The sequence below is a fragment of the Syngnathus typhle genome, linkage group LG16, assembly GCF_033458585.1.
Source record: "Syngnathus typhle isolate RoL2023-S1 ecotype Sweden linkage group LG16, RoL_Styp_1.0, whole genome shotgun sequence".
Lineage (NCBI taxonomy): Eukaryota > Metazoa > Chordata > Actinopteri > Syngnathiformes > Syngnathidae > Syngnathus > Syngnathus typhle.
The window spans coordinates 5,529,427-5,549,064 of record NC_083753.1 but is presented as its reverse complement, the minus strand read 5'-3'; the positions used below and the strand labels follow the sequence as shown (position 1 = coordinate 5,549,064).

At 46.9% G+C, this 19,638-nt stretch overlaps 8 protein-coding genes across 8 annotated transcripts; 4 read left to right on the top strand and 4 right to left on the bottom strand.

The window, feature by feature from the left end:
• Positions 1-33: 33 nt before the first annotated feature.
• mtres1 (mitochondrial transcription rescue factor 1) lies at positions 34-1,626 on the bottom strand. The gene is made up of 4 exons (XM_061301317.1): positions 1,532-1,626; positions 736-1,195; positions 580-652; positions 34-515 (listed from the first exon to the last, which is right to left on the bottom strand). Exons 1-4 carry the CDS (start codon positions 1,548-1,550, stop codon positions 333-335), a joined length of 735 nt encoding a protein of 244 aa, XP_061157301.1. The 5' UTR covers positions 1,551-1,626; the 3' UTR covers positions 34-332.
• Positions 1,627-3,237: 1,611 nt separating this feature from the next.
• Positions 3,238-5,883, bottom strand: LOC133169273 (transmembrane protein 151B-like). Its single transcript, XM_061301318.1, has 2 exons — positions 5,703-5,883; positions 3,238-5,304 (listed from the first exon to the last, which is right to left on the bottom strand). The coding sequence occupies exons 1-2, from the start codon at positions 5,823-5,825 to the stop codon at positions 3,892-3,894; spliced, it is 1,536 nt and encodes a 511-aa protein (XP_061157302.1). The 5' UTR covers positions 5,826-5,883; the 3' UTR covers positions 3,238-3,891.
• Positions 5,884-6,717: 834 nt separating this feature from the next.
• Positions 6,718-7,228, bottom strand: grxcr1b (glutaredoxin and cysteine rich domain containing 1 b). Its single transcript, XM_061301945.1, has 2 exons — positions 6,818-7,228; positions 6,718-6,732 (listed from the first exon to the last, which is right to left on the bottom strand). The coding sequence occupies exons 1-2, from the start codon at positions 7,226-7,228 to the stop codon at positions 6,718-6,720; spliced, it is 426 nt and encodes a 141-aa protein (XP_061157929.1).
• Positions 7,229-7,821: 593 nt separating this feature from the next.
• Positions 7,822-11,596, top strand: utp25 (UTP25 small subunit processor component). The gene is made up of 12 exons (XM_061301316.1): positions 7,822-7,982; positions 8,115-8,154; positions 8,320-8,491; positions 8,573-8,815; positions 8,921-9,009; positions 9,090-9,500; positions 9,611-9,827; positions 9,906-10,108; positions 10,174-10,356; positions 10,432-10,541; positions 10,622-10,867; positions 11,179-11,596. The coding sequence occupies exons 1-12, from the start codon at positions 7,882-7,884 to the stop codon at positions 11,432-11,434; spliced, it is 2,271 nt and encodes a 756-aa protein (XP_061157300.1). The 5' UTR covers positions 7,822-7,881; the 3' UTR covers positions 11,435-11,596.
• A 127-nt stretch (positions 11,597-11,723) lies between these two features.
• LOC133169602 (b(0,+)-type amino acid transporter 1-like) lies at positions 11,724-12,668 on the top strand. Its single transcript, XM_061301944.1, has one exon. The coding sequence runs from the start codon at positions 11,790-11,792 to the stop codon at positions 12,666-12,668; it is 879 nt and encodes a 292-aa protein (XP_061157928.1). The 5' UTR covers positions 11,724-11,789.
• Positions 12,669-13,363: 695 nt separating this feature from the next.
• On the top strand, positions 13,364-16,975 carry LOC133169627 (b(0,+)-type amino acid transporter 1-like). The gene is made up of 6 exons (XM_061301971.1): positions 13,364-14,306; positions 15,793-15,926; positions 16,005-16,134; positions 16,204-16,328; positions 16,412-16,499; positions 16,578-16,975. The coding sequence occupies exons 1-6, from the start codon at positions 13,608-13,610 to the stop codon at positions 16,806-16,808; spliced, it is 1,407 nt and encodes a 468-aa protein (XP_061157955.1). The 5' UTR covers positions 13,364-13,607; the 3' UTR covers positions 16,809-16,975.
• On the top strand, positions 14,478-15,795 carry LOC133169629 (b(0,+)-type amino acid transporter 1-like). The gene has a single exon (XM_061301974.1). It carries the CDS (start codon positions 14,712-14,714, stop codon positions 15,420-15,422), a length of 711 nt encoding a protein of 236 aa, XP_061157958.1. The 5' UTR covers positions 14,478-14,711; the 3' UTR covers positions 15,423-15,795.
• adprs (ADP-ribosylserine hydrolase) lies at positions 16,944-19,524 on the bottom strand. The gene is made up of 6 exons (XM_061301973.1): positions 19,247-19,524; positions 18,913-19,009; positions 18,617-18,824; positions 18,230-18,417; positions 18,049-18,149; positions 16,944-17,857 (listed from the first exon to the last, which is right to left on the bottom strand). The coding sequence occupies exons 1-6, from the start codon at positions 19,422-19,424 to the stop codon at positions 17,490-17,492; spliced, it is 1,140 nt and encodes a 379-aa protein (XP_061157957.1). The 5' UTR covers positions 19,425-19,524; the 3' UTR covers positions 16,944-17,489.
• Between the last annotated feature and the right edge of the window lie 114 nt (positions 19,525-19,638).

The following is a 19,638-nucleotide window of genomic DNA, read 5'->3' as shown; positions in this document are numbered from 1 at the left end:
AATCACTCAATACCAACAAATGATTGCTTCATGAACAGTCGTCAGTGAGGTGCTTTAATACACTTGAATGCAAATCAATGGGATGGGGTAGAATAATCGATTCTAAAAATATTGGTAGTGACAGCCCCAGCAGGCGGTCCTACTCATGGTCAAACATTATCTTTGCGGGGATCTGCCACTTTGCCGACTGAATAGTAACCTGGACTACTCCTCCTTCCTTCAAGTCACGTCAACTCTAAATGTTTTTCATGAACACTTTTGTCTTCCATCACACAGGAGGATATTCTATGTCCATAAAGTGCGTGCCTTTACTTTGCCAACCGTTGAGAATTTCAAGGCTTAAAGGCCTCATCTTTAGGTACTGCTATAAACTTCCAGCGCCTCAAAGAAACTTTGTACTTCTCTGCATTACTGGATTCACCCAAAACCTTTTTCAGGACAACTCTCATTAAAGTAACAGTGTTGGTATCTTGGTTCTCGGAAATCACCAGGTCCAACGTGTCGCCAACTTTCACCTAAATACGCAACACAAACGGTCAGCGCAAACAATAGTGCGCAAAGGTGCTGCTAAACACTCACCGTTTTACTTTTCTTGATAAGCCTTTGTCCATTTAGTCTCAGCTTGTTGCTGTAGAAGCTATCTTCAATTTTGCTGTTGAGAGAAAACCACGATGGGATGTCAAGTATTTGCTCACTGTAGTGACACGCGATCAAAATGTCATCTGCGAGACTTACTTGCGCGCCATGTCCAAGCCAGCCCTTAAAAGGACATCATAGCGAAAGGACTGCACATATTTCTCAACGTCTTTATAGTCTTTTGGCAAATCCGGAACCAGGTCAGCCTCGTCCTCAGAATCACTGCTCTCTGGGTCCTTTTCTTCTTCTTCTTCTTCTTCTTCTTCTTCTTGGTGCGTTGGCTTCGAAGCCCCTTTCTTCCTGTTGCTTTTGAACCTCAGCTGATGGATGGTCCACCTCCGAACGGCATCCCTGCCGCAGAGAGCTGGCCTGTGGCAACCCAGTGTGGGATAGGTGGAGCAGCCCCACAGCTGGCGTGTATGGATAGTTCTGGGACACCATTCCGTCTGTGCAGGTCCGTATCCAGCAGCCAGGAGATGACGTGGGTTCAGTCTTCCCAGTTGCCTCATGGCGAGAGCTTGTACCACCAAACTGTGCATGTTGGAGCGCCACCCTGTGACTACAAGCCAAGGCATTGAAACAACTATTAGGAGAGAAACTGGACCGGATGTTCTGCACGGACTCGCGAGAGTACCGCAACCTATTGGTTTCGTCGGATTGGCACAAGCATCAGATGAGAAAACATTTGCGTTGGCATTTAGTTCTTGTTGTTTTCCTGCAAGTGACAGCCATCGATATGAGGCGAACTCACGGTAGAATTATTTGGGATCGTTTTAGTTTTGGCAGGCACCTACCTACCGCAATTGGAAAACGCCACATTTCACTCGGATGCTCAATCGTGGTAGTAAAATGAAGCACGTGTACTTAGTTAGTCGACAGTCAGACAGTCACCTACCTATCAAATAGCCTCTCATAGCTTGTTGTGGTAATAACAACGTCGTCGTCTAAATCTGGCTGATATTTGTGTTGTCGCATCAGCTGTCAGCCGTAAGTGCTGCCTTCTACCGGTTGGGAGATAATAGTGTTGCTTTGTCCAGTGCGGCGCAATTCGATATTCTTTAACATCAAATTGTGATTTGCGTGGCAATTAGATCTTTTTTAACACAACAAAATTGTGATTCGACGTGTTAGAAAAGAAAATGAATGGGAAAGTTGATTCAAACACACATACTCTTCTGTACTGACCTTTATTGCAGATATTATTTTCCAGCATAAGATAGAATTGCTTACATATTTTTACATATATAATCACCTTTAGCCTACCATCATTTTGATATACGGACAACAACTATGTAAATTTGTACAAGAAGTAACCAATTTGATTTGCTTTGTATAATACTACAACAGTGGTCCTCAACCTTTTTTTTTTTTTTTGTCTCTCAGTCCCAGTACCAAATGACCCAGTGCCACCATTGTTGTATTTTATGTAAGTACCTTTTTTTTTTAATGATTTTACATCAACATTCATCGTTAGAACAAGTCGTAGTCTATTGGGATTTCAAGTGCATAATATTGGTTTCTCAACACTGAAAACTATATGTTTGCTTAATTAAGTTCATCTCTTACATGTTATACAAAACAAATCAACATTATAAAACGCAAATGGTGTAAATGTAAGTGTATTCAAATATTTGCATTCATTGTATGTAAACTGTATTTGATTGGAGGGTGGTATTGTGATGTTTGGATGAACCTTTTTTTTCGGTACAGCTACATAATTGACATTTATTCCATAATGTGCGCTGGTGGCTTACATTCCGTTTCGCTTATTAACCACACTGCATTCGGACATCATTCTGCAATTGGTGTCCTGATGATATTTTTTGCAAATACGTACACAGTGAGTGGAGATGTTCAATAGATACCATCATAACCGCTTCATCGTGTGATATGTAAACGTCTGTCTGCGAGATTCATGCAGATGCTATTACAGTTGACGGGTCATTTTCAGATGGTGGCACCTGGTAGTAAAAAAAAAAAAATCGCTTGAAGAGAATACATTTGAACCAACGTGAGCAAATTCACCCATAAGGTCAATGTACAGTATGTTCGTATCGTATAGCAAAGAGTGCAAAATGTAAACTTCCCACTGACAAAATTGCTTCTTCTGTAAGCATTTATGAAAGGAATTTCCCAAAGTAACAGTCAAAGTCAGAGAGAGAGGTTTTCAGGAGTCTACAGAGCAAACACAACTGGACTAGATTGTACAAAAGTGTGTAACCACTCCGGGTTGTACAGAGCAAACAGAACAGAACTGGACTGGATTGTACAAAAGCGTGTAACCAGTCCGGGTTGCACGCCGTGCGCCTCGTACTCAGAGGTCAGCTGGGACAGGCTACCGCTCGCTCAGCCGCAAGCCAAGGAAAAGCATTTTCAGTAATGGATGAGATGCATTAGACGAGAGCAAGCGCGTGCTATAGCACAACTTAGCGCCTCTCGGCTCATGCTAGAAAAAAAGATTCTGAACAATGTATACGTTTGATATTTCCGAAAGAATGTGCTCCAGCTTCCTTCCACATCCCCTGGCCGTAGAATGCAGCTAGCGTGCTAATGAGGCGAGTTAATGAACCCAAATGAACTAAAGATACCAGCAAGGGGTTGGTTGGTTGGTTGGTTGGTTGGTTGGTTGGTTGGTTGGTTGGTTGGTTGGTTGGTTGGTTGGTTGGTTGGTTGGTTGGTTGGTTGGTTGGTTGGTTGGTTGGTTGGTTGGTTGGTTGGTTGTGGCGGAGATGCACGTTTCATTCTGCTTCCTTTGCGTCCAACTAACATTCTCCATTTGACCTTCCACTCGACTTGGGTTTTTGCCTTTATTGCTGGAGTTGGAAGTTGAGCAACCATATGGACGAAGAATCTCTTCAAACTTGCCAAGTTACCGTGACCACTTTCAGACCTTTTTGTGTCCAGCTCTCTCTCGTGAGTGAGTGAGTGAGTGAGTGAGTGAGTGAGTGAGTGAGTGAGTGAGTGAGTGAGTGAGTGAGTGAGTGAGTGAGTGAGTGAGTGAGTGAGTGAGTGAGTGAGTGAGTGAGTGAGTGAGTGAGTGAGTGAGCGAGTGAGCGAGTGAGTGAGTGAGCGAGAGAGCGAGCGAGCGAGCGAGTGAGCGAGTGAGTGATGGAGGTAACCGCAGTGACGGCAGCGTTAACAGTCTTCACACCTTACCGATCAGACTTATTGCTTTGTCGATTCACACATGGGGGATTGAGGCAGTCGTTTGCGTACCTCCCATGCAGTCAAGTGTTTGTATGCTACAGATTTTCTTCATAGTGAAGTCTCCACGCAAGAGCCATTTGTGCGGAAGGACCTGCGGCCGTGGCAGTTGTCGCTGCAGTGGACGATCAGCACCGGGTAACACAGCGCGTCGTCGTAGTCCGGGGGTTCTTCGTCGTCCGTGGTGAGACGCTCGGAAAGACAGCGCGTGTTTTCGCTGGGACTTTCCTGCTCGTTCAAGCTGCCGCCGCTCCTCCAAAAGCAGCTCCTTTGCGATCCGTAGCGTCGGGTCAGGGAGAAGCGGCTGCCGCTGAAGGGGATCCTGGAGCCGGCTCCCGTGCAGATGCTGAGGGCGCTTCTGGAGAACACCGAGGAGCAACTGATGGCCCTGTGGCAGCGCTCGCAATTCTGACGAACGCCGCCGAAGCCCGAGGCGCGCTGGGCTAGGTCCATGAGGCCCGCCTCCGAGTAACTGGGCACCAACTGCTGGTTGGAGCGAATGTGCCACTCCAACTCGGTGCTGTCCACGGTGTTGACGCGAGGGATACGTCGCCAATACGGTCGGTCCTCGCACGGCGTGGCCGGGGCGTAATCGTGTCCAAAGAGTTTCTCCACGCGATAGTGGACGTAGGCGGTCCGGTACTCGGTGAACACTCGTAGAGGCCAGGAGAAGGTCAGGAAGGAGGCCAACCAGAAGACGTAATGGGAGAGGTACCAGGTGTGGCGCTCCGGGTCGGACAGAGCCATGATGTACTCTTTCAAGTCCATGTTTTTCAGGTGCATGCCCTCCCTGGCCTCCATGTAGTCGTCCAGTCCTTCGTTGTCGGTGAAGAATCTGGCTCGCTGCGTCAGGTAGGAATTCTCCGACTCGACGTCGGCGAAGCTAAAACACTTGGTGAAACGCATCTTTGTGAGGGCAGACTTCTCCAGGCCCAGCAGCTGTTTGGAAACATCTTTCACGCCGCAGTGAGCGTAGTCAAACTCGGCTTCGGCCACGTGAGTGTTGACGCGCTCGTGGTAAACCTGCGTACTGGTGTAGGCGTCGCCGTTGCGGTAGCGCGTGACTTGCCGGGTGCGCCGCACGTAGTGGTAGCTGATGGCCTTCCACCAGATGCACGGTTTGGCCTGCTGCATTCTCTGGATTCGCTCGTAAACGCCGTCCACGTCGGCTTTGTGCTGCAGCTCGTTCTGCACGTGACAGTGCCAGCATTCCACCAGGTAGACCAAGTAGAGCATGGCCAGCAGGGCCAGGGGGATGTAAATGTAGCCGTCCGAGCAGGGACTGTCGTGGTACATCATGGATTTGCCTTTGAAGGCGCTGTCAAAGGTCAGACGCGTCACCTCGGTCACGTGACACCAAACCATGGCTCCCATGCAGCCGTACATGAGAATGGAGAGGAGAAGGCATTTCCAGAAGCTCTCGCGGCATAGTGACTTGCTCAGAGATTGCTTGAGGGGTTTTTGCTGCGGAAACAACGCAATCGATCAAAAGTCACGTCTTATAGGGCATACTTTTGCTTTGCTGGCTGGAGGAGCATTTGTAGCTCTTACAGCAGTGAGTTGTTCCAGCTCTATTAGTGGACCTTAAAGAATGGAAATTGTATCTCTTTAATGTGGACTGTATAAGCCTACTTTGTACATCGATAGCATTTAGTACAAGGATCGTCATGCGCACAGCTAATTAAAAGAATTGTCAAGCAAGGGAAAACTAGTGTTGGCAGTGCCTATTTATTTATTTTTTATTTGTATTGTTTACACTATCTTTCTGTGAAAACACATGACTCCACAATAGCGTCGCAAGACGTAAACGCATGCACATGGGTTTAGTTTCCAGTCCCGCAAATACAAGATGAAGAACATACCTCCTCCCTGCTGTCTTCTTCAAACGCGACGGTGGTGCTGGTGGTGGTGGTGGTGGTGTTGGGGATGGTGGTGGTGGTGGTGGGGCTTTCACTGGCAGTCGCAGCCGACGCCGGAGGAGACATTATGCTGATCGGCGATTGATGATGATGATGATGATGACAGGGCGTGGAATACCTCGCTAATGCACACTTCCCATGCCCGCTGCTAAGGCTCGGGGTAAGCAAGAAAAAGCTCAAGACGCATCTTGGAGCCAACTATGTGAATGCGGTAGCTCGAAAAAGCATACGCGCGCGCGTGTGTGTGTGTGTGCGGGGGGGGGGAGCCCGCATCCCAAAGTCCCCCCGACCCCCCCTTACGGTGTGCCGCAGTAACACGAGAGCAAATCGGCGATTGACGGCTCCTTATGAGCTGTACTTCCGGACCGCTGATTCTTTTAGCAGACGGCGTCGTTTATGGCGTGTGTGCGGTTGGCAGGGCTGCTCTCCATGGTGCTGAAAAGGCCAGGTAGCCCACACGGTGAGACGAGGAATGTTGCGTAAATCACTTAAAGGGAAAGCGCCCGCCCCCCTCGCCCCATACACACACACTGGCATTGTTTTTTTTTTTTGTTTTTTTTTTTTCTACAAGCGCGAAAACCAGAGCTGCCCAGCCAACCCCTCTCTCACCCAAAGCTACATTTTATTTTCAAGCCTTCTATTTCTGCCAGTATAATTAAAATTGATGGTCATTCTTACGCCTACCACAAACCTAGCGCAGCAGTAAGTAACACCCTTGTGAATCTTTCCCCATCGTCAACATTCCAAGTATGAAGTGGGGTATCATCTAGGCCTACTAAAAGTCAAATAAAAATACATGTCATTGCCAGCAGTCAGTGAAACATTGATTTATTTTGTCTACACGTGAAAGCAACTGTGTTTGTCTTTCTTCAATTCTAAAGAATCGAATCTTTTTCCCAAGGTCTCCTTTTCTGATGACGTAGCGGTCCCTTAAAGAAAGACAGAATACACGTTACGGCTACATCTGAAAATCCTGCCATTCCATTGCAGTGTTGTAAAGATCCCATTGGCACGGTTGCTCCCTTCATGTTGCCAATAATGATCTGGAATCTACTTACAGAATACATTTTGGAGAGATTGTTGAAAAGCACTTGTCCCGCGCTCACTTTGTTCCTCACGCCTCTTATGGTTCCATTTTTGCTGCAGATATTGAGTCGCGTGTTGCTGAAGAGCGTCTCTCTCTTGGCACTGGCGTACAAAAGCAGGTCATCAGTTTCGCCATCGTTCTCTTCTATCGAGGAGTCACCCAGCAGGCCTTTAAGGTGGCTGTTGGCCTCGCTGGGGGCAGATGAGACCCTCTGCTGCGCCCCTGGACCGCCGCTGCTGTCCGAGTCCACTGGCTCGGACACTGAGCCGCACCATGGGGTCTCATCCTTGAACACCTCAGCCAACACACGTCCGCTATTGGCAGACGCCACTCTGAACCTGACCGTCCTCGCAGTCTCCTGTTTCACTTTGGAGCCCTCCATCGAAACACCAGAATACTTCACATTTCACGCCCCGATCGACAACACCGGACATATTCTTTCAGCCTAAGCCGCGGCCAATTACACCGCAATTATCAAACAAAAACATCCTGGCGTGCCAAAATGAACTGAAAATATACCCAGAGTACAAAAACCCGACACCAAACTGTTCAATAATGAAGGAGTCTCTGTCATGGCAACAGCTAAAAGAGGCAAAGTGTGGAGTGATACATAGCAACAGGTTCAATAATTGATGGGTAGTCTTCAAGCAGCAGATATCTGTGTCTTGTCTTTAAAAAGACATACAAAGCAAAGGTGTGATAAGATGCTGGCAGTGAGTAAGAATTACCCCCGAGGAACTACCAATGAAAAACAAGTACTCTGTAAACATGACACATTATGAAATACATTCAAGTAAATCATATTAATAATAATAATAATAATAATAATAATAATAATAATAATAATAATAATAATCATATTAATAATAATAATAATGGTTTCCCTTCATTCATCCATATCTATGCGAAAAGACGTGTATTACTTTCTGTTTCTAACCTGTAGTTCTACTCCAGTACTGTAGGTGGCGGTCGCTCACAGCGAATATACGTTCACCAACAAACAAGTCCGAGATTCACGTGGGGCAGAGTGTCAACATGGGGAAAAAAAGACACAACAAACAACTTCTTAGCAGTTTGTCCAAAAAACAGAAGAAACACTTGAAAGAGTTTGGAGAGGAGCATCCCTTTCACGACGTGTAAGTTGCGTCTCGCGGTGTGAAAGTGGAAGATTCTTTGTCAAGCTCGGTTTCCTAAAGATGACCAAAATGCTAGCTAACAATTAGACTGTGTTGGAATTTCAAAGTTTTCACCATGCGTTCCTTTCACAGAGTCAATGACAAATCTGAAAGGACTCAAATAATAAAACTGGTAAGTTGTGTTATTCCCTATTTACTTCCCATGAGCTATTGAGTGTTTTGGATCATATTTAGGAATCGCGTTCACTGCAGCCACTGTTAGAAAACTACAATTCGTATTTGAAATGTGCTTGGGGCTGACGGAAAATGTATGCATGCTGATATTTGAACATCTAAGGCAGCAAGCCCAGAACACTCTGATGCTGAGCCGGATGATTTGGAGGAGGAAATTGAGGACCCAGAGCAGAAAACAGCCTATCAGAAACTTCTTTCCACCCTTAGTCAACCCAACCACAATGAGCAAAGTGAAGAGGACAGCACTGATGAAGAGGAGGAGCTTGTTGATGAAGGCACGCTAATCCTAATAGTAATGTGCACATGGACCGCAACCAAGATTGTTACTATTGTACTAAATGACGTGGCCTTTGCAGAAAACTGTGCTGCTGTTGACCAAGATGATGGCGTTGAAGAGGCTGAGGAGGAGGAGGAGGAGGAAGAACCCGAAGATTCTGGAGTAGGCCTTTCTCAGTCACCAGAAGGCAAGGAGGCGGTGGCGGCAGGGAATGAAGAATTTATTGACAAGGAAAATGAGTCCCAATTCTGCCTGGAGAGCAACTTGACTGATGAAAGGGGGCAAGAGGACATCGATGATGACATTGCTGAACGAGACAAAGGTGAGGCGCGATCGATAAACCTGTCGACGGACGTTCGATGTTACGTATACTTCATCAAACTGATTTGACATTTTCCAAGTACAAACAGGTGCTTTGTATTTCTAGATGTGTTTTGCCAGCATTTGGACACCGAGTTGAGTGAAGAGGATGTGCAAAGCATTACATCCGGCACCAAAGCAAAGACTCAGATCTCGGTACTCCCTTTGATGCAATTTGTGAGCTTTTGCTCAGCTATTTATGATCATAACCATTTCTTTTGTTTTGCTGAACCCAGTGGCCAAAATTGGGCTCGCTTCTTTGCGTCACACCCTTGGAGAGTTTCGGCCCCATCCGCTCGTACAAAGACACCCAGCCCCCTGCTTTCCACAAACTCCTGGAAGCCAGTCGGAAGAACATCAACATGTCTGGAAATTCCACGGAGAAAGCCGAGGAGACGAGCCCTCTCCAGTTGGAGCTCTTGGCTCTCATGGGAACCTACAAAGACCTCTACTATCCCGAGAGCTGCCCTTTGAAAGTGGGCCCGCAGGTCCGAAGCGCTTACTGCCTCCATGTTCTCAACCACGTGCTGAAAGCCAACTCCTGCGTCTTAGCCCACAACGCTCAGCTCAAAGAGCGTCAGCAGCAGGCTAAGCGTGGTGAGGTGTTACAAGATGAACCGAGAGACCAAGGTCTAACCCGACCCAAGGTAAACCCGGCCGACGCTTGCTCTTAAAAGGCAGGAGAAAAGAAAAACACCCTAACCCATTGAATCATGTTCAACGAATCCCGAAAGTATGGTCTCGTATCTCGTGGCAGGTCCTGATTGTTGTGCCGTTCCGAGGCGGAGCGCTCCGCGTGGTCCAAACTCTCATCACGTTGCTGGAGAGCAAAGGCAAGAAGATGGTCGTCAGCAACAAGAAGCGCTTCAAAGACGAGTTCGGAGAGGCTCCGGATGACAAAGCGGCCAATCTGCGCAGACCGGACGATTACCACGCCACCTTCTCCGGCAACGTGGACGATCACTTCAGGATCGGTGCGGCTCGTCCACGTTTGCTGGCTCCCCTTTTTGACCTTGTGTCTGACGCTGGGTTCGCTCTCTCTCCATCTCCAGGTGTCTCCATAATCAAGGGCAACATGCGGCTCTTCTCGCCCTTCTACTCATCAGACATCATCATCGCTTCTCCGCTGGGCCTGCGCACGGTCATGGGAGTGGAAGGAGAATACAACAGGGACTTTGACTTCCTCTCCTCCATCCAGATACTTGTGGTGGACAAGGCTGATGTCTTCCTGATGCAGAACTGGGAACACGTCTTGGTAGGGATACTGTGTCAAAGCTGTGTTGTTCTCCAATACATAAGCGCATGTTCTCCCTTCACCAGCACGTGATGAAGCACATGAACCTGCAGCCGCTGGACTCGCACGGAGTGGACTTTTCCAGGGTGCGAATGTGGAATCTCAACAACTGGGCCAGACATTACCGGCAGACGCTTGTGTTCAGTTCCATCCCGGACCCTCAGATCAACAACATCCTCACCAAGCACTGTGCCAACTACCGCGGACAGGTTCTGCCTTTCACTCGCTGCAGCCAATTTCTCAAACGGGCGCGCTTCATTCATGCTTGCGTGACATTCCCGCAGATTTCGGTCAAGAACGTCCCCACGGCAGGCTCCATATGCCAAGTTCTCGTTCAGCTGCCCCACGTCTTCCAGATGTTCTCCTCGGACAGCTTCTTGAATCACGACGCAAGGTAGGGTCAACCATGGTTAAGGAACGGGCACGAAGCCACGACGGATTTCTTTTTATTTCTCTTGTCTCTGCTTCCTGCAGGTTTCAGTTCTTTGTGGATAAAGTCCTGCCTCAGTACCGGGACTCTGTCATGTCGCACACTCTGATCTACATTCCGTCTTACTTTGACTTTGTACGGTTGCGCAACTACATGAAGAAGCAGGAGATGAGCTTCGCGAGCGTGTGCGAATATTCCCGCAAATCCGAGATGTGTCGGGCAAGGCATTTTTTCCAGAAGGGTGATAAACACTTCATGCTTTTTACGGAACGCTTCCACTTCTACAAGCGGTGAGTGCTGTGGCTCTTCTGAAATGGAGAAACCTACTCAACAAACAAAAGCCAAATGATTTTCTTACCTTCATTTATAGTATCAAAGTCAAATCAATGAAATGTGAATAGAATCATACGACAGTTCCATTTGTCTCTTTCCCAACGGGGAACACACCTTTTGTTTTATTACCTGTGACAATACGTAACTCACTTAGTTAATGATTTAGTCCCAATATAGTTTTGTCTTGTTTTATTTCAAATGTCGTTCCTCTCAGTGATATCCAAAACCAATGTTGGTGGGGGTCCCCTCTCTCCCTCTCTCTCTTCAGGTACACCATCAAAGGAATTCAGAATTTGATATTCTATGGGCTTCCCACCTTCCCGCACTTCTACAGTGAGGTGTGTAACATGCTGGCAGCGGGGGCTCAGGGACAGGAAGCCAGTTGGACGTGCACGGCCCTCTATTCCCGCTTTGACGCCCACAAAGTGGCTGCCATCACCGGTGCCCAGCGAGCAGCACAGATGCTGCACTCCAACAAAAGCCTTCACCTCTTTGTCACAGGAGGCGAAGAGAAATCCTCTTGAATGCGCTGGCCGCTGAGTGAGCCTTGATCATGTGCCAGGTGCCATGCTTGTTAGTTCATGCACCGTGCGTGAGCAATAAACGTGTTTGTATTATTGCTGCAATTTCATTTGCACTCAGATGTTTTAAGAGTTTGCAAATAAATCTTTGACTGGCTTTGTTAACATCCGCGCTGTGGCCCCCTTTTTGCATCCCAGTAGATGATTGTTGATGCTTTTTGGCCAACGCGCAACATTCCATGTTGTACTCACGTAATTATTAACTCGTGGACTGCTCTTAGCGGGACCTTGGCCACGGAATTCTTGTGTTTTTCCTGTTCGCAGAAAGGTACAAGACGTTCTGCTATCGGCCGTTGCCATGGAAGATGAGAGGCAAAAGCTCAGCCTGGAGCGTGAAGTGGGCCTGGCGGGAGCCGTGTCCCTCATCGCCGGGACAATGATCGGCTCGGGGATCTTCATGTCACCGCAGACGGTGCTCGTCACCATCGGCAGTCCCGGAGCCAGTCTGGTGGTGTGGGCGTGCTGTGGGCTGCTGGTCATACTTGCTTCTTTTTGCTACGTGGAACTGGGAAGCATCTTCAGAGAATCGGGGGGAGAGTACATCTACATCCTCAGGACCTCGGGCCCGCCCGTGGCCTTTTTGTTAATCTTCAGCTCGGTGTTATTTGTGAGACCCGCCGGAGTTGCCGGCATCGCGCTGAGTTTCGCTCAGTACGCGGTGGCCCCCTTCTACTCGGATTGTGCGCCTCCGCTTTTGATCGTCAAGTGTGTGGCCGCAGTTGCGATTATCATTTTAGCCACAGTAAATTGTCTCAATGTTCGCATCGCCGTGTCAGTGCAAGTTTTCTCCATGGTGGTTAAGGTCCTGGCACTGGCAGGTATGATAGCGGGAGGTGTGGTGATGCTTGCCAGAGGACACACTGAAAACTTTCAAGACTCTTTTGAAAACACAAACGTCGGCATCAATCCGATCGGTATCGCTTTCTACCAGGGCTTGTGGTCGTACGACGGTTGGAATAATCTCAACTATGTGATGGAGGAATTAAAACGTCCAGAGGTACAGTCAATTATTCTGTCTTTTCATTTGACACACAGAGCCAGTCTATTTTTTCACTCTTTATTTCAAACACAAGAATATCAAGTACAGTGTGTCGTGAAAACAAATAACAGCAAAAATAGTAATAATAAGGAGAGAGAAACAGAATTACATAAAAACAATCAAACAGGTGATATCTGATCATCATTTTTACATGGCTGTGTAAAAGGAAAAGTTTCTTCAAGCCATAAAGCCAGTTGTAAAATACAAGTGTAAAGATGCTATCGTGGGGACTTTGCAACGATTGATGGACTAGATAAGGGCAGATAGGGCGGCCCTTGGCCTGTGCCTTGTTGATACATTTTGGAATAAATTAAAGTAGTAACTATTGTGTTCACCACTAGATGGAAGACATTGCTTAAGAAAGCCTCCAACTCCAAAGCTAGTTCTCCTCCAGAGAAGAAGAAGCGTGCATGGCTCTGTCAAGACGCCAGGACTTAATTAGTGTAGTTGATCTTACCATTCAGAATTGCAGAATTCTCTCCCTTGCAAAAGTGAGTACACCCTTATTTCAATCAATATGTTTTATCTGTACAATTATTTATGGACAACTCTAGATCATGGACATTTTAGCACAATATAAAGTAGGGATGCACCGAAATAAAAATTCTTGGCCGAAACCGAAAGGTTTTATTTATTTATTTATTTTATGATGTAGTCTACATCAATTAGTCATGCACAAAATTGCATGGCCACAAGTTGCACATTTGATCCTACTCACATTGACTGACAGCAGTTTAGACCTCAAGGGCTGTGGGCTGTGAGTTCTTTGGAAGTGACAGCCAAACGGACATGTGACTTCTTGACATTGTAGCAAAGTGTCAGTGTTTTTTTTGTGCCCAGACAAAAGACAGAATACAAAATGAGAGATGCTGCAGCTTTTGTGAAAGATTGTATCATCCCAACTATTTGAGATAAGATAAGCCTTCAGTTGATAGGCGTGACAAAGGAGATAACTGCAGGTGACGTGTTCCACTTAGCACAAAGCCATCGTTATTCCACATGGCCAAGAAGCTACACTCGCTCATCGTTTACACGGATAGATAAGCTTATCCCGACCCAGTCTGCGCTATTCTAACCATGGCGACCGACAAACATGGACTAACGCTGAAGAGGGAGGTTGGGATTATCGGAGGGATATCTTTCATCGCTGGGACCATGATAGGTTCAGGGATCTTCATATCACCCCAGTACGTGATGTCCGCCGTCGGCAGTCCGGGGGCCAGCCTGCTGATCTGGGCGTCCTGCGGGCTGATCGCCATGCTGGGCGGCCTCTGCTATGCTGAGCTGGGAACAGTCATTCCAGAGTCTGGTGGGGAATATATCTACATGCTGAGGACAGCGGGCAGAGTGGTGGCCTTCATGTTTGTCTTCACTTTTGTGACGGTCATGAGATCCGCCAGCGCCACGGGAATTGCCTTGAGCTTTGCCGAATATGCCGTGGCTCCTTTTTTTCCAGGCTGCCCACCTCCACAGATGCTGGTGAAGTGCGCAGCCGCCGGAGCCATCATCCTTCTGGCCTCGGTCAACTGTCTTAGCTCTCGCCTGGCCACCGTCATCCAGGTGGTCACCTTGGTCGTCAAAGTGCTGGCACTGACGCTGATCGTAGTGGTTGGAGTGGTAATGCTCTTTGAGAAAGGCACCGGGAACTTTGAGAACGCATTTGAAGGAACCCACTTGCAGGTCAAGTCCTTTGGCATTGCTTTCTATCAGGGCTTGTGGTCTTATGATGGCTGGAACACTTTGAATTATTTAACGGAGGAGCTCAAACATCCAGAAGTAAGATCAGCACTTGTTTCTATTTCTTTGCTATTTTTGCTTTATGATATATGATGCATATGCAAGCGTAGCACCGCTTCCCTTTTCAGTGAGAATTATTATTTTTTTACTTAAAATCAATTTTGAGCCTTATCTGTGCGTTATTATTGCCATGATTTTCAACTTGCATCAACAACGAGAAGATTTTATTTCCAAGACAATCTTTGACAAGTTTTTATTATCTTCCAAGAGACGCACTCACATTCAGATAAGACATGTAAACATTTACAAGGGGACCCGAATCATAATATTTCATAGGACTTGGCTTTATGTCCTTTACTGTAAAGAGCCAGACTTGAGAATAGGGAGCGGCGCCGGCAACACTTGTCGTGCTGATCTGATCGACGCCAGCCAGAAGCCGTGACAATGAAAAGGGAAATCAATTTGCTTGGCGGCGTGGCGTTCATTTCAGGAACCATGATTGGATCGGGTATATTCATGTCGCCGCAATTTGTGCTGGCCTACATCGGAAGTCCTGGAGCCAGTTTGTTGATCTGGGCCTTCTGTGGTGTTGTGGCCATGTTTGCCGCCATGTCCTACAGCGAACTTGGAACCCTTATTCCTGAGTCTGGGGGGGAATTCATTTACATCCTGCGGATCTATGGCTCGTTTCCCGCTTTCTTGGCGGCCCTAACTTTTGTCCTGATTGTCAGGCCTTCTAGCGTGGCGGCAGTGGCCATCAGCATTGCAAAGTATGCGACAGCCCCCTTTTACAGCGGCCGCGATCCTCCGCAGCTGATCGTCAAGTGTGTTGCGGCCGCAGTCATACTGACTGTTGCCACGGTAAATATCTTGAACGTACGCCTTGCCGTCAAAATCCAGGTCGTCTTCCTTTTCGTCAAGGTCTTGACCTTGACGTCGATTGTAATTGGAGGGATTGTGGCGCTCGCACGGAGCCAGCGTGTCATTGTGCAAAACTTGAGTCCTGATCATGCATTTGAGGGCACTCGATACTCTTTTAGCACAACCGGAATGGCTTTTTACCAAGGACTCTGGTCCTATGCGGGCTGGTACAATTTAAATTATATCATTGAGGAACTGAAACGACCCCAGGTGAGACTGTTGTTTTGTTTTTAATTGACTTGACTCTCCCAATTGTTCTATCATTAGGAATGCAATTGCAAAAATCCCAATGTGTTTTTGTGAATTGTTTCAAACTTCAGTTGAACAAATGTTTTATTGCAGTCTTTTTCATGCCATTCATTTGATCAATGACAAACAATCGTTTTGCATCTCAATCGGAAGATAGCTTAAATTTGTGACCACTTCTACTGCAGAAGCCAGATTTTGTGATACCGCTTTATGAAAGAAAATAAAAACCACCATACTGTAGGAAATAAAGGTGAAAAGTACAAACAGAAGATAAAATAAAATATCAATACCACTAAGTCTTTGCCAATGTCTCAACTAAACAGATGTCATTCCTCACTGTGTTCTTCTATGGCAGGTCAATCTTCCAAGAGCAGTCATGATTGCCATCTCGCTGGTGACCGGCTTGTATCTGCTGGTGAATGTCAGCTACCTGACAGTAATGACGCCCAAAGAGCTTATTTCATCCAGTGCGGTTGCGGTCACATGGGGGTGAGTCGCACAAATTGTCATACGTGGAAGCTTAGCAGTGGATGTCAACTCCCCCCCCCCCCCCCCCCCCCCTGCCAGGAACAAGGTTTTGGGATCCTGGGGATGGATCATGTCATTAGCTGCCGCTTTGTCCGCTTTTGGGTCGCTGAACGGGACGTTCTTCAGCGGTGGTCGAGTGTGCTTTGTCGCTGCACGGGAAGGACACATGGTGAGAATCTTGCAAGTTGGATGAGACACCAGACGCAAATATTGTTGACCCTTTTTTTTTTTTTTTTAGCCCAATATTCTGTCCATGGCTCACGTGCACAGACTGACTCCCTCTCCAGCGCTCATTTTTACCACCGTTGTCTCTTTGCTGGTGCTCATCCCCGGAGACTTTCAGAGTATTGTCAATTTCTTCAGGTGAACACAGGCTCATCATTTCCTCATGCAGACAAGTCATCTTTTTGTCTTGACCTAATATCAATCAATCTTTTGTTTGCAAGTTTCACCGCCTGGTTTTTCTACGCCATCACATTTTCTGGCCTCCTTTACCTCAAGATTAAGAAGCCAGAGCTTCCGAGGCCATACAGGGTGAGAACCACTCGTGTAAGCTAGAAGTCCAAGGAAGTTGGACATAAGTAAGTTTTTTGTTCCCCCCCCCCCCTTCAGGTTCCCATCATACTCCCCATATTGGTCCTCATCGCAGCAGTATTCCTCGTGCTGGCCCCCATCATTGACAATCCTCAGATAGAATACCTCTACGTGACGTTATTCATCTTCAGCGGAGTCATCGTCTACATCCCTTTCATTCATTACAAGCTATGCCCAAACCTGTTAACCAAGCTGACCATATTCTTGCAGCTGTTTTTAGAGGTGGCCCCAGCAGAGAAAAACCTGTGATGTAGACGGAAAGTTTTTTTTTTTTTTACATCTTCTCCTCATGCCAGCCATTCCTTTTAGCTGGTATGTATAGCACAGAATGTGTGGTTGATTTCCAACCTGGGTTTTGAAATTGAAACACCAATTCAGATGCTGTACATGATGAACCGTTTTATTAAATAACAATTATTCACCAAAACAACTCATGAAAAAGCAGCATTGTGCAAATTTCACAAGAAGACAGGATTGTTTGACACAAAAAGGGAAAGAGCACGGATCAAACAAATGGACAACAGTGGATATAGATATATAAAAAAAAAATTCAAATGATGTTTTTTTGTGGAAGAAAAAAAATGGGACCAGGAAAAATCATTCTTCAAAAAATCCACCACTGATATGACCTATAAAGTGAAAAACAAGTTGGCCTTTCAAATCTTTCCAAGTTAAAAGAAACAAGTGACGCTGGTCAGACCAGCAAAGTACAAATCTCACAAATACAATGAAATCAACACACTTGCTTTTTTTCCCCTAAAATACTTTTGAGTTGTATCCACGTCAATCGAGCAAAACATGTCAGTTTTTTTGGAATGATTTCCTTCGCACAGGTTGAAATCAATTTGCAAATCATTGCATTCTTTTGTTTGAGCCAACTTGTCAACTGCGTTGGAAGTGGGCTTTGGAAACCTTTTGCTTGTGCCTTATTTAACTCTCTGCGCCATTTGAAGACCTTTGATGGTTGTCAGATGCGTCGTCACCGCTCTGATCGCCCGTTCTTGTCCCGCTCCTCTGATGGTAGAGGATGTGAAGGCGCTCTGCGTTCACATCCGCATCATCTGCCCCCTCGCAGCAGCGGATCCAGTGTGGAGGAATAAGCTCCATGCCATAGTGAGCTCCAGCGATGGCCCCAGCCATGCAGGCTATGGTGTCCGTATCCCCTCCCAGTGCCAAACTGTAAGCAATTGTCCGCTCCAGGCCACCGTAGTTCTCTGGGAGGTATTGCCTCGGTTGCAGGCAATGAAGAACGCAGAAGATGGCAGTTGGTACTGATTGGAGTGCTGCAATGCCATTACCTGATGTCATCAACACCAGACACAACAGGTAAGTGATGCAACACAACAAATCCATACTTAATTGGTCACAACGCTGTTCAAATATCATTAATGATCAATATTAGGAATTGGTTGTTGCAGCCCTGCTTCGGCTGGATAGATTTGACCGGAAATGTCTCCATTGCCCAAAAGTAGATTTGAGGAGTACTGACCCAGCTCAGCAATGACCTCCTCTATGGTGACCTTGCCCATGTCCATGAAATCTCTGACTCGATAAAGGCGATTACAGAATGGCTTCTCTGCTTCCTTCAGACTGGAGCAACACACCAATGGACACCAATTACATCCAACAGATCATTTCCAGAGCTGTGCTGGAGGCATGTGGTGACTTACATTCTTGCATCATTCCGTGAGACCTCATCACTCTCAACTTCCTCCATCTCTGTGATGAGTGTGTTGATAAAGGTATGCGGAAGGTCCAAGGCACCTTGTAGGGCCAGGTGCACTGCTAGCGCTTGCAGCACTGCACCATTGTAGCCAAGGGAGCAGGAGTGAGTCAGCATGGCACCCAGACGAGCAAACTAGCAATGCAAGAGAGAAACACAGGCTGAGCTCTGCCACCGCACCTCTCGTTGCTATGGTAACAAAAGATGGAAATACCACCGTCGCTCACTTAAGGTTAAAAACTGGCTAATTTCGGCAACACCAGATATAGGGTGAGTAAATTGGAATATAATTGGGGTGTTTTGCTGAAAGAAAGAAGACATCATCTTAGCAAACCTTTTTAACATCCGCTCGATCAGGGAAGGCCAGTGCAAATGGGGCTGCCCTCATCGCGCCACCATTCCCAAAAGAGCCCCGACCGTTGAATTGATCCCTGGCTGGTTGGTACACATCGGTGAGGTGGGGAGAGGCCAGCTTCTTTAACACCTGGATCACTCCAGAACCATAACCTCGACCCGGGGATACGCTGTACTCCTTTGCAAACCTGCAGAGGCAAGATTCCATCAGTGCTTGTTGGTGTGGTCGTTCTGCTTTAGAAGGTGTTACTGCAAATATGTGCTCTTTCCGTCTACCTGCGAGCCATGTCATGCTCATCAAAGCCAGCCCGGGTGAGTAGAGATTGGACCACACAACGTGCCATAGCTGTGTCATCACTGTATTCAAGGATGCCTGAAAGACACACACATTTGCCTACATTCTATACACCACGAGTATGCAGTAGATGGAGAAAATGTGTGAATGCATTAATTGAGTTTTTACACTACAGTAGCACTTCCAGAGCTTTATTAGTTTGCGTTTGACTTTTTTTAAACATTATATGCAGGCATGAATAGATGAATATTATTAATCTTATTCTATTCCATCCGTCTGTCTGTCTGTATGGGTGTACCTAGTGCTGTCACTCACCATTTCCTTTCGTCTCGTCTTCCAGACTGTTCATGTGCTGCAGGACATTTTCAATGGGAACATCCTCAACTCCTTCGAACTCTCCGCCGACACAGTCGCCCAGCACAGCCGCGACCAGTGCTCCCCTAAAACGGGAGAGAGACGGCGGCCCTGCCGCTGCCACCAATGCTCTCGCCATTCACAAACGTGTGCGTGCAAACGAAAGCGTAAGATAACCTGAGCGACTAGTTGACGTGCATAAACGACAACAAAATGTTGGCTCGTCGCTGTCAACTACTTCCGGGTTATGTGGTGATGTCATTTGTCTGCGACACGAGAAAAAAATGTCAAAGTATAGCCACGTGATTGAAATACATTAAAAATAATAATAATAATAATAATAACAACAGTGT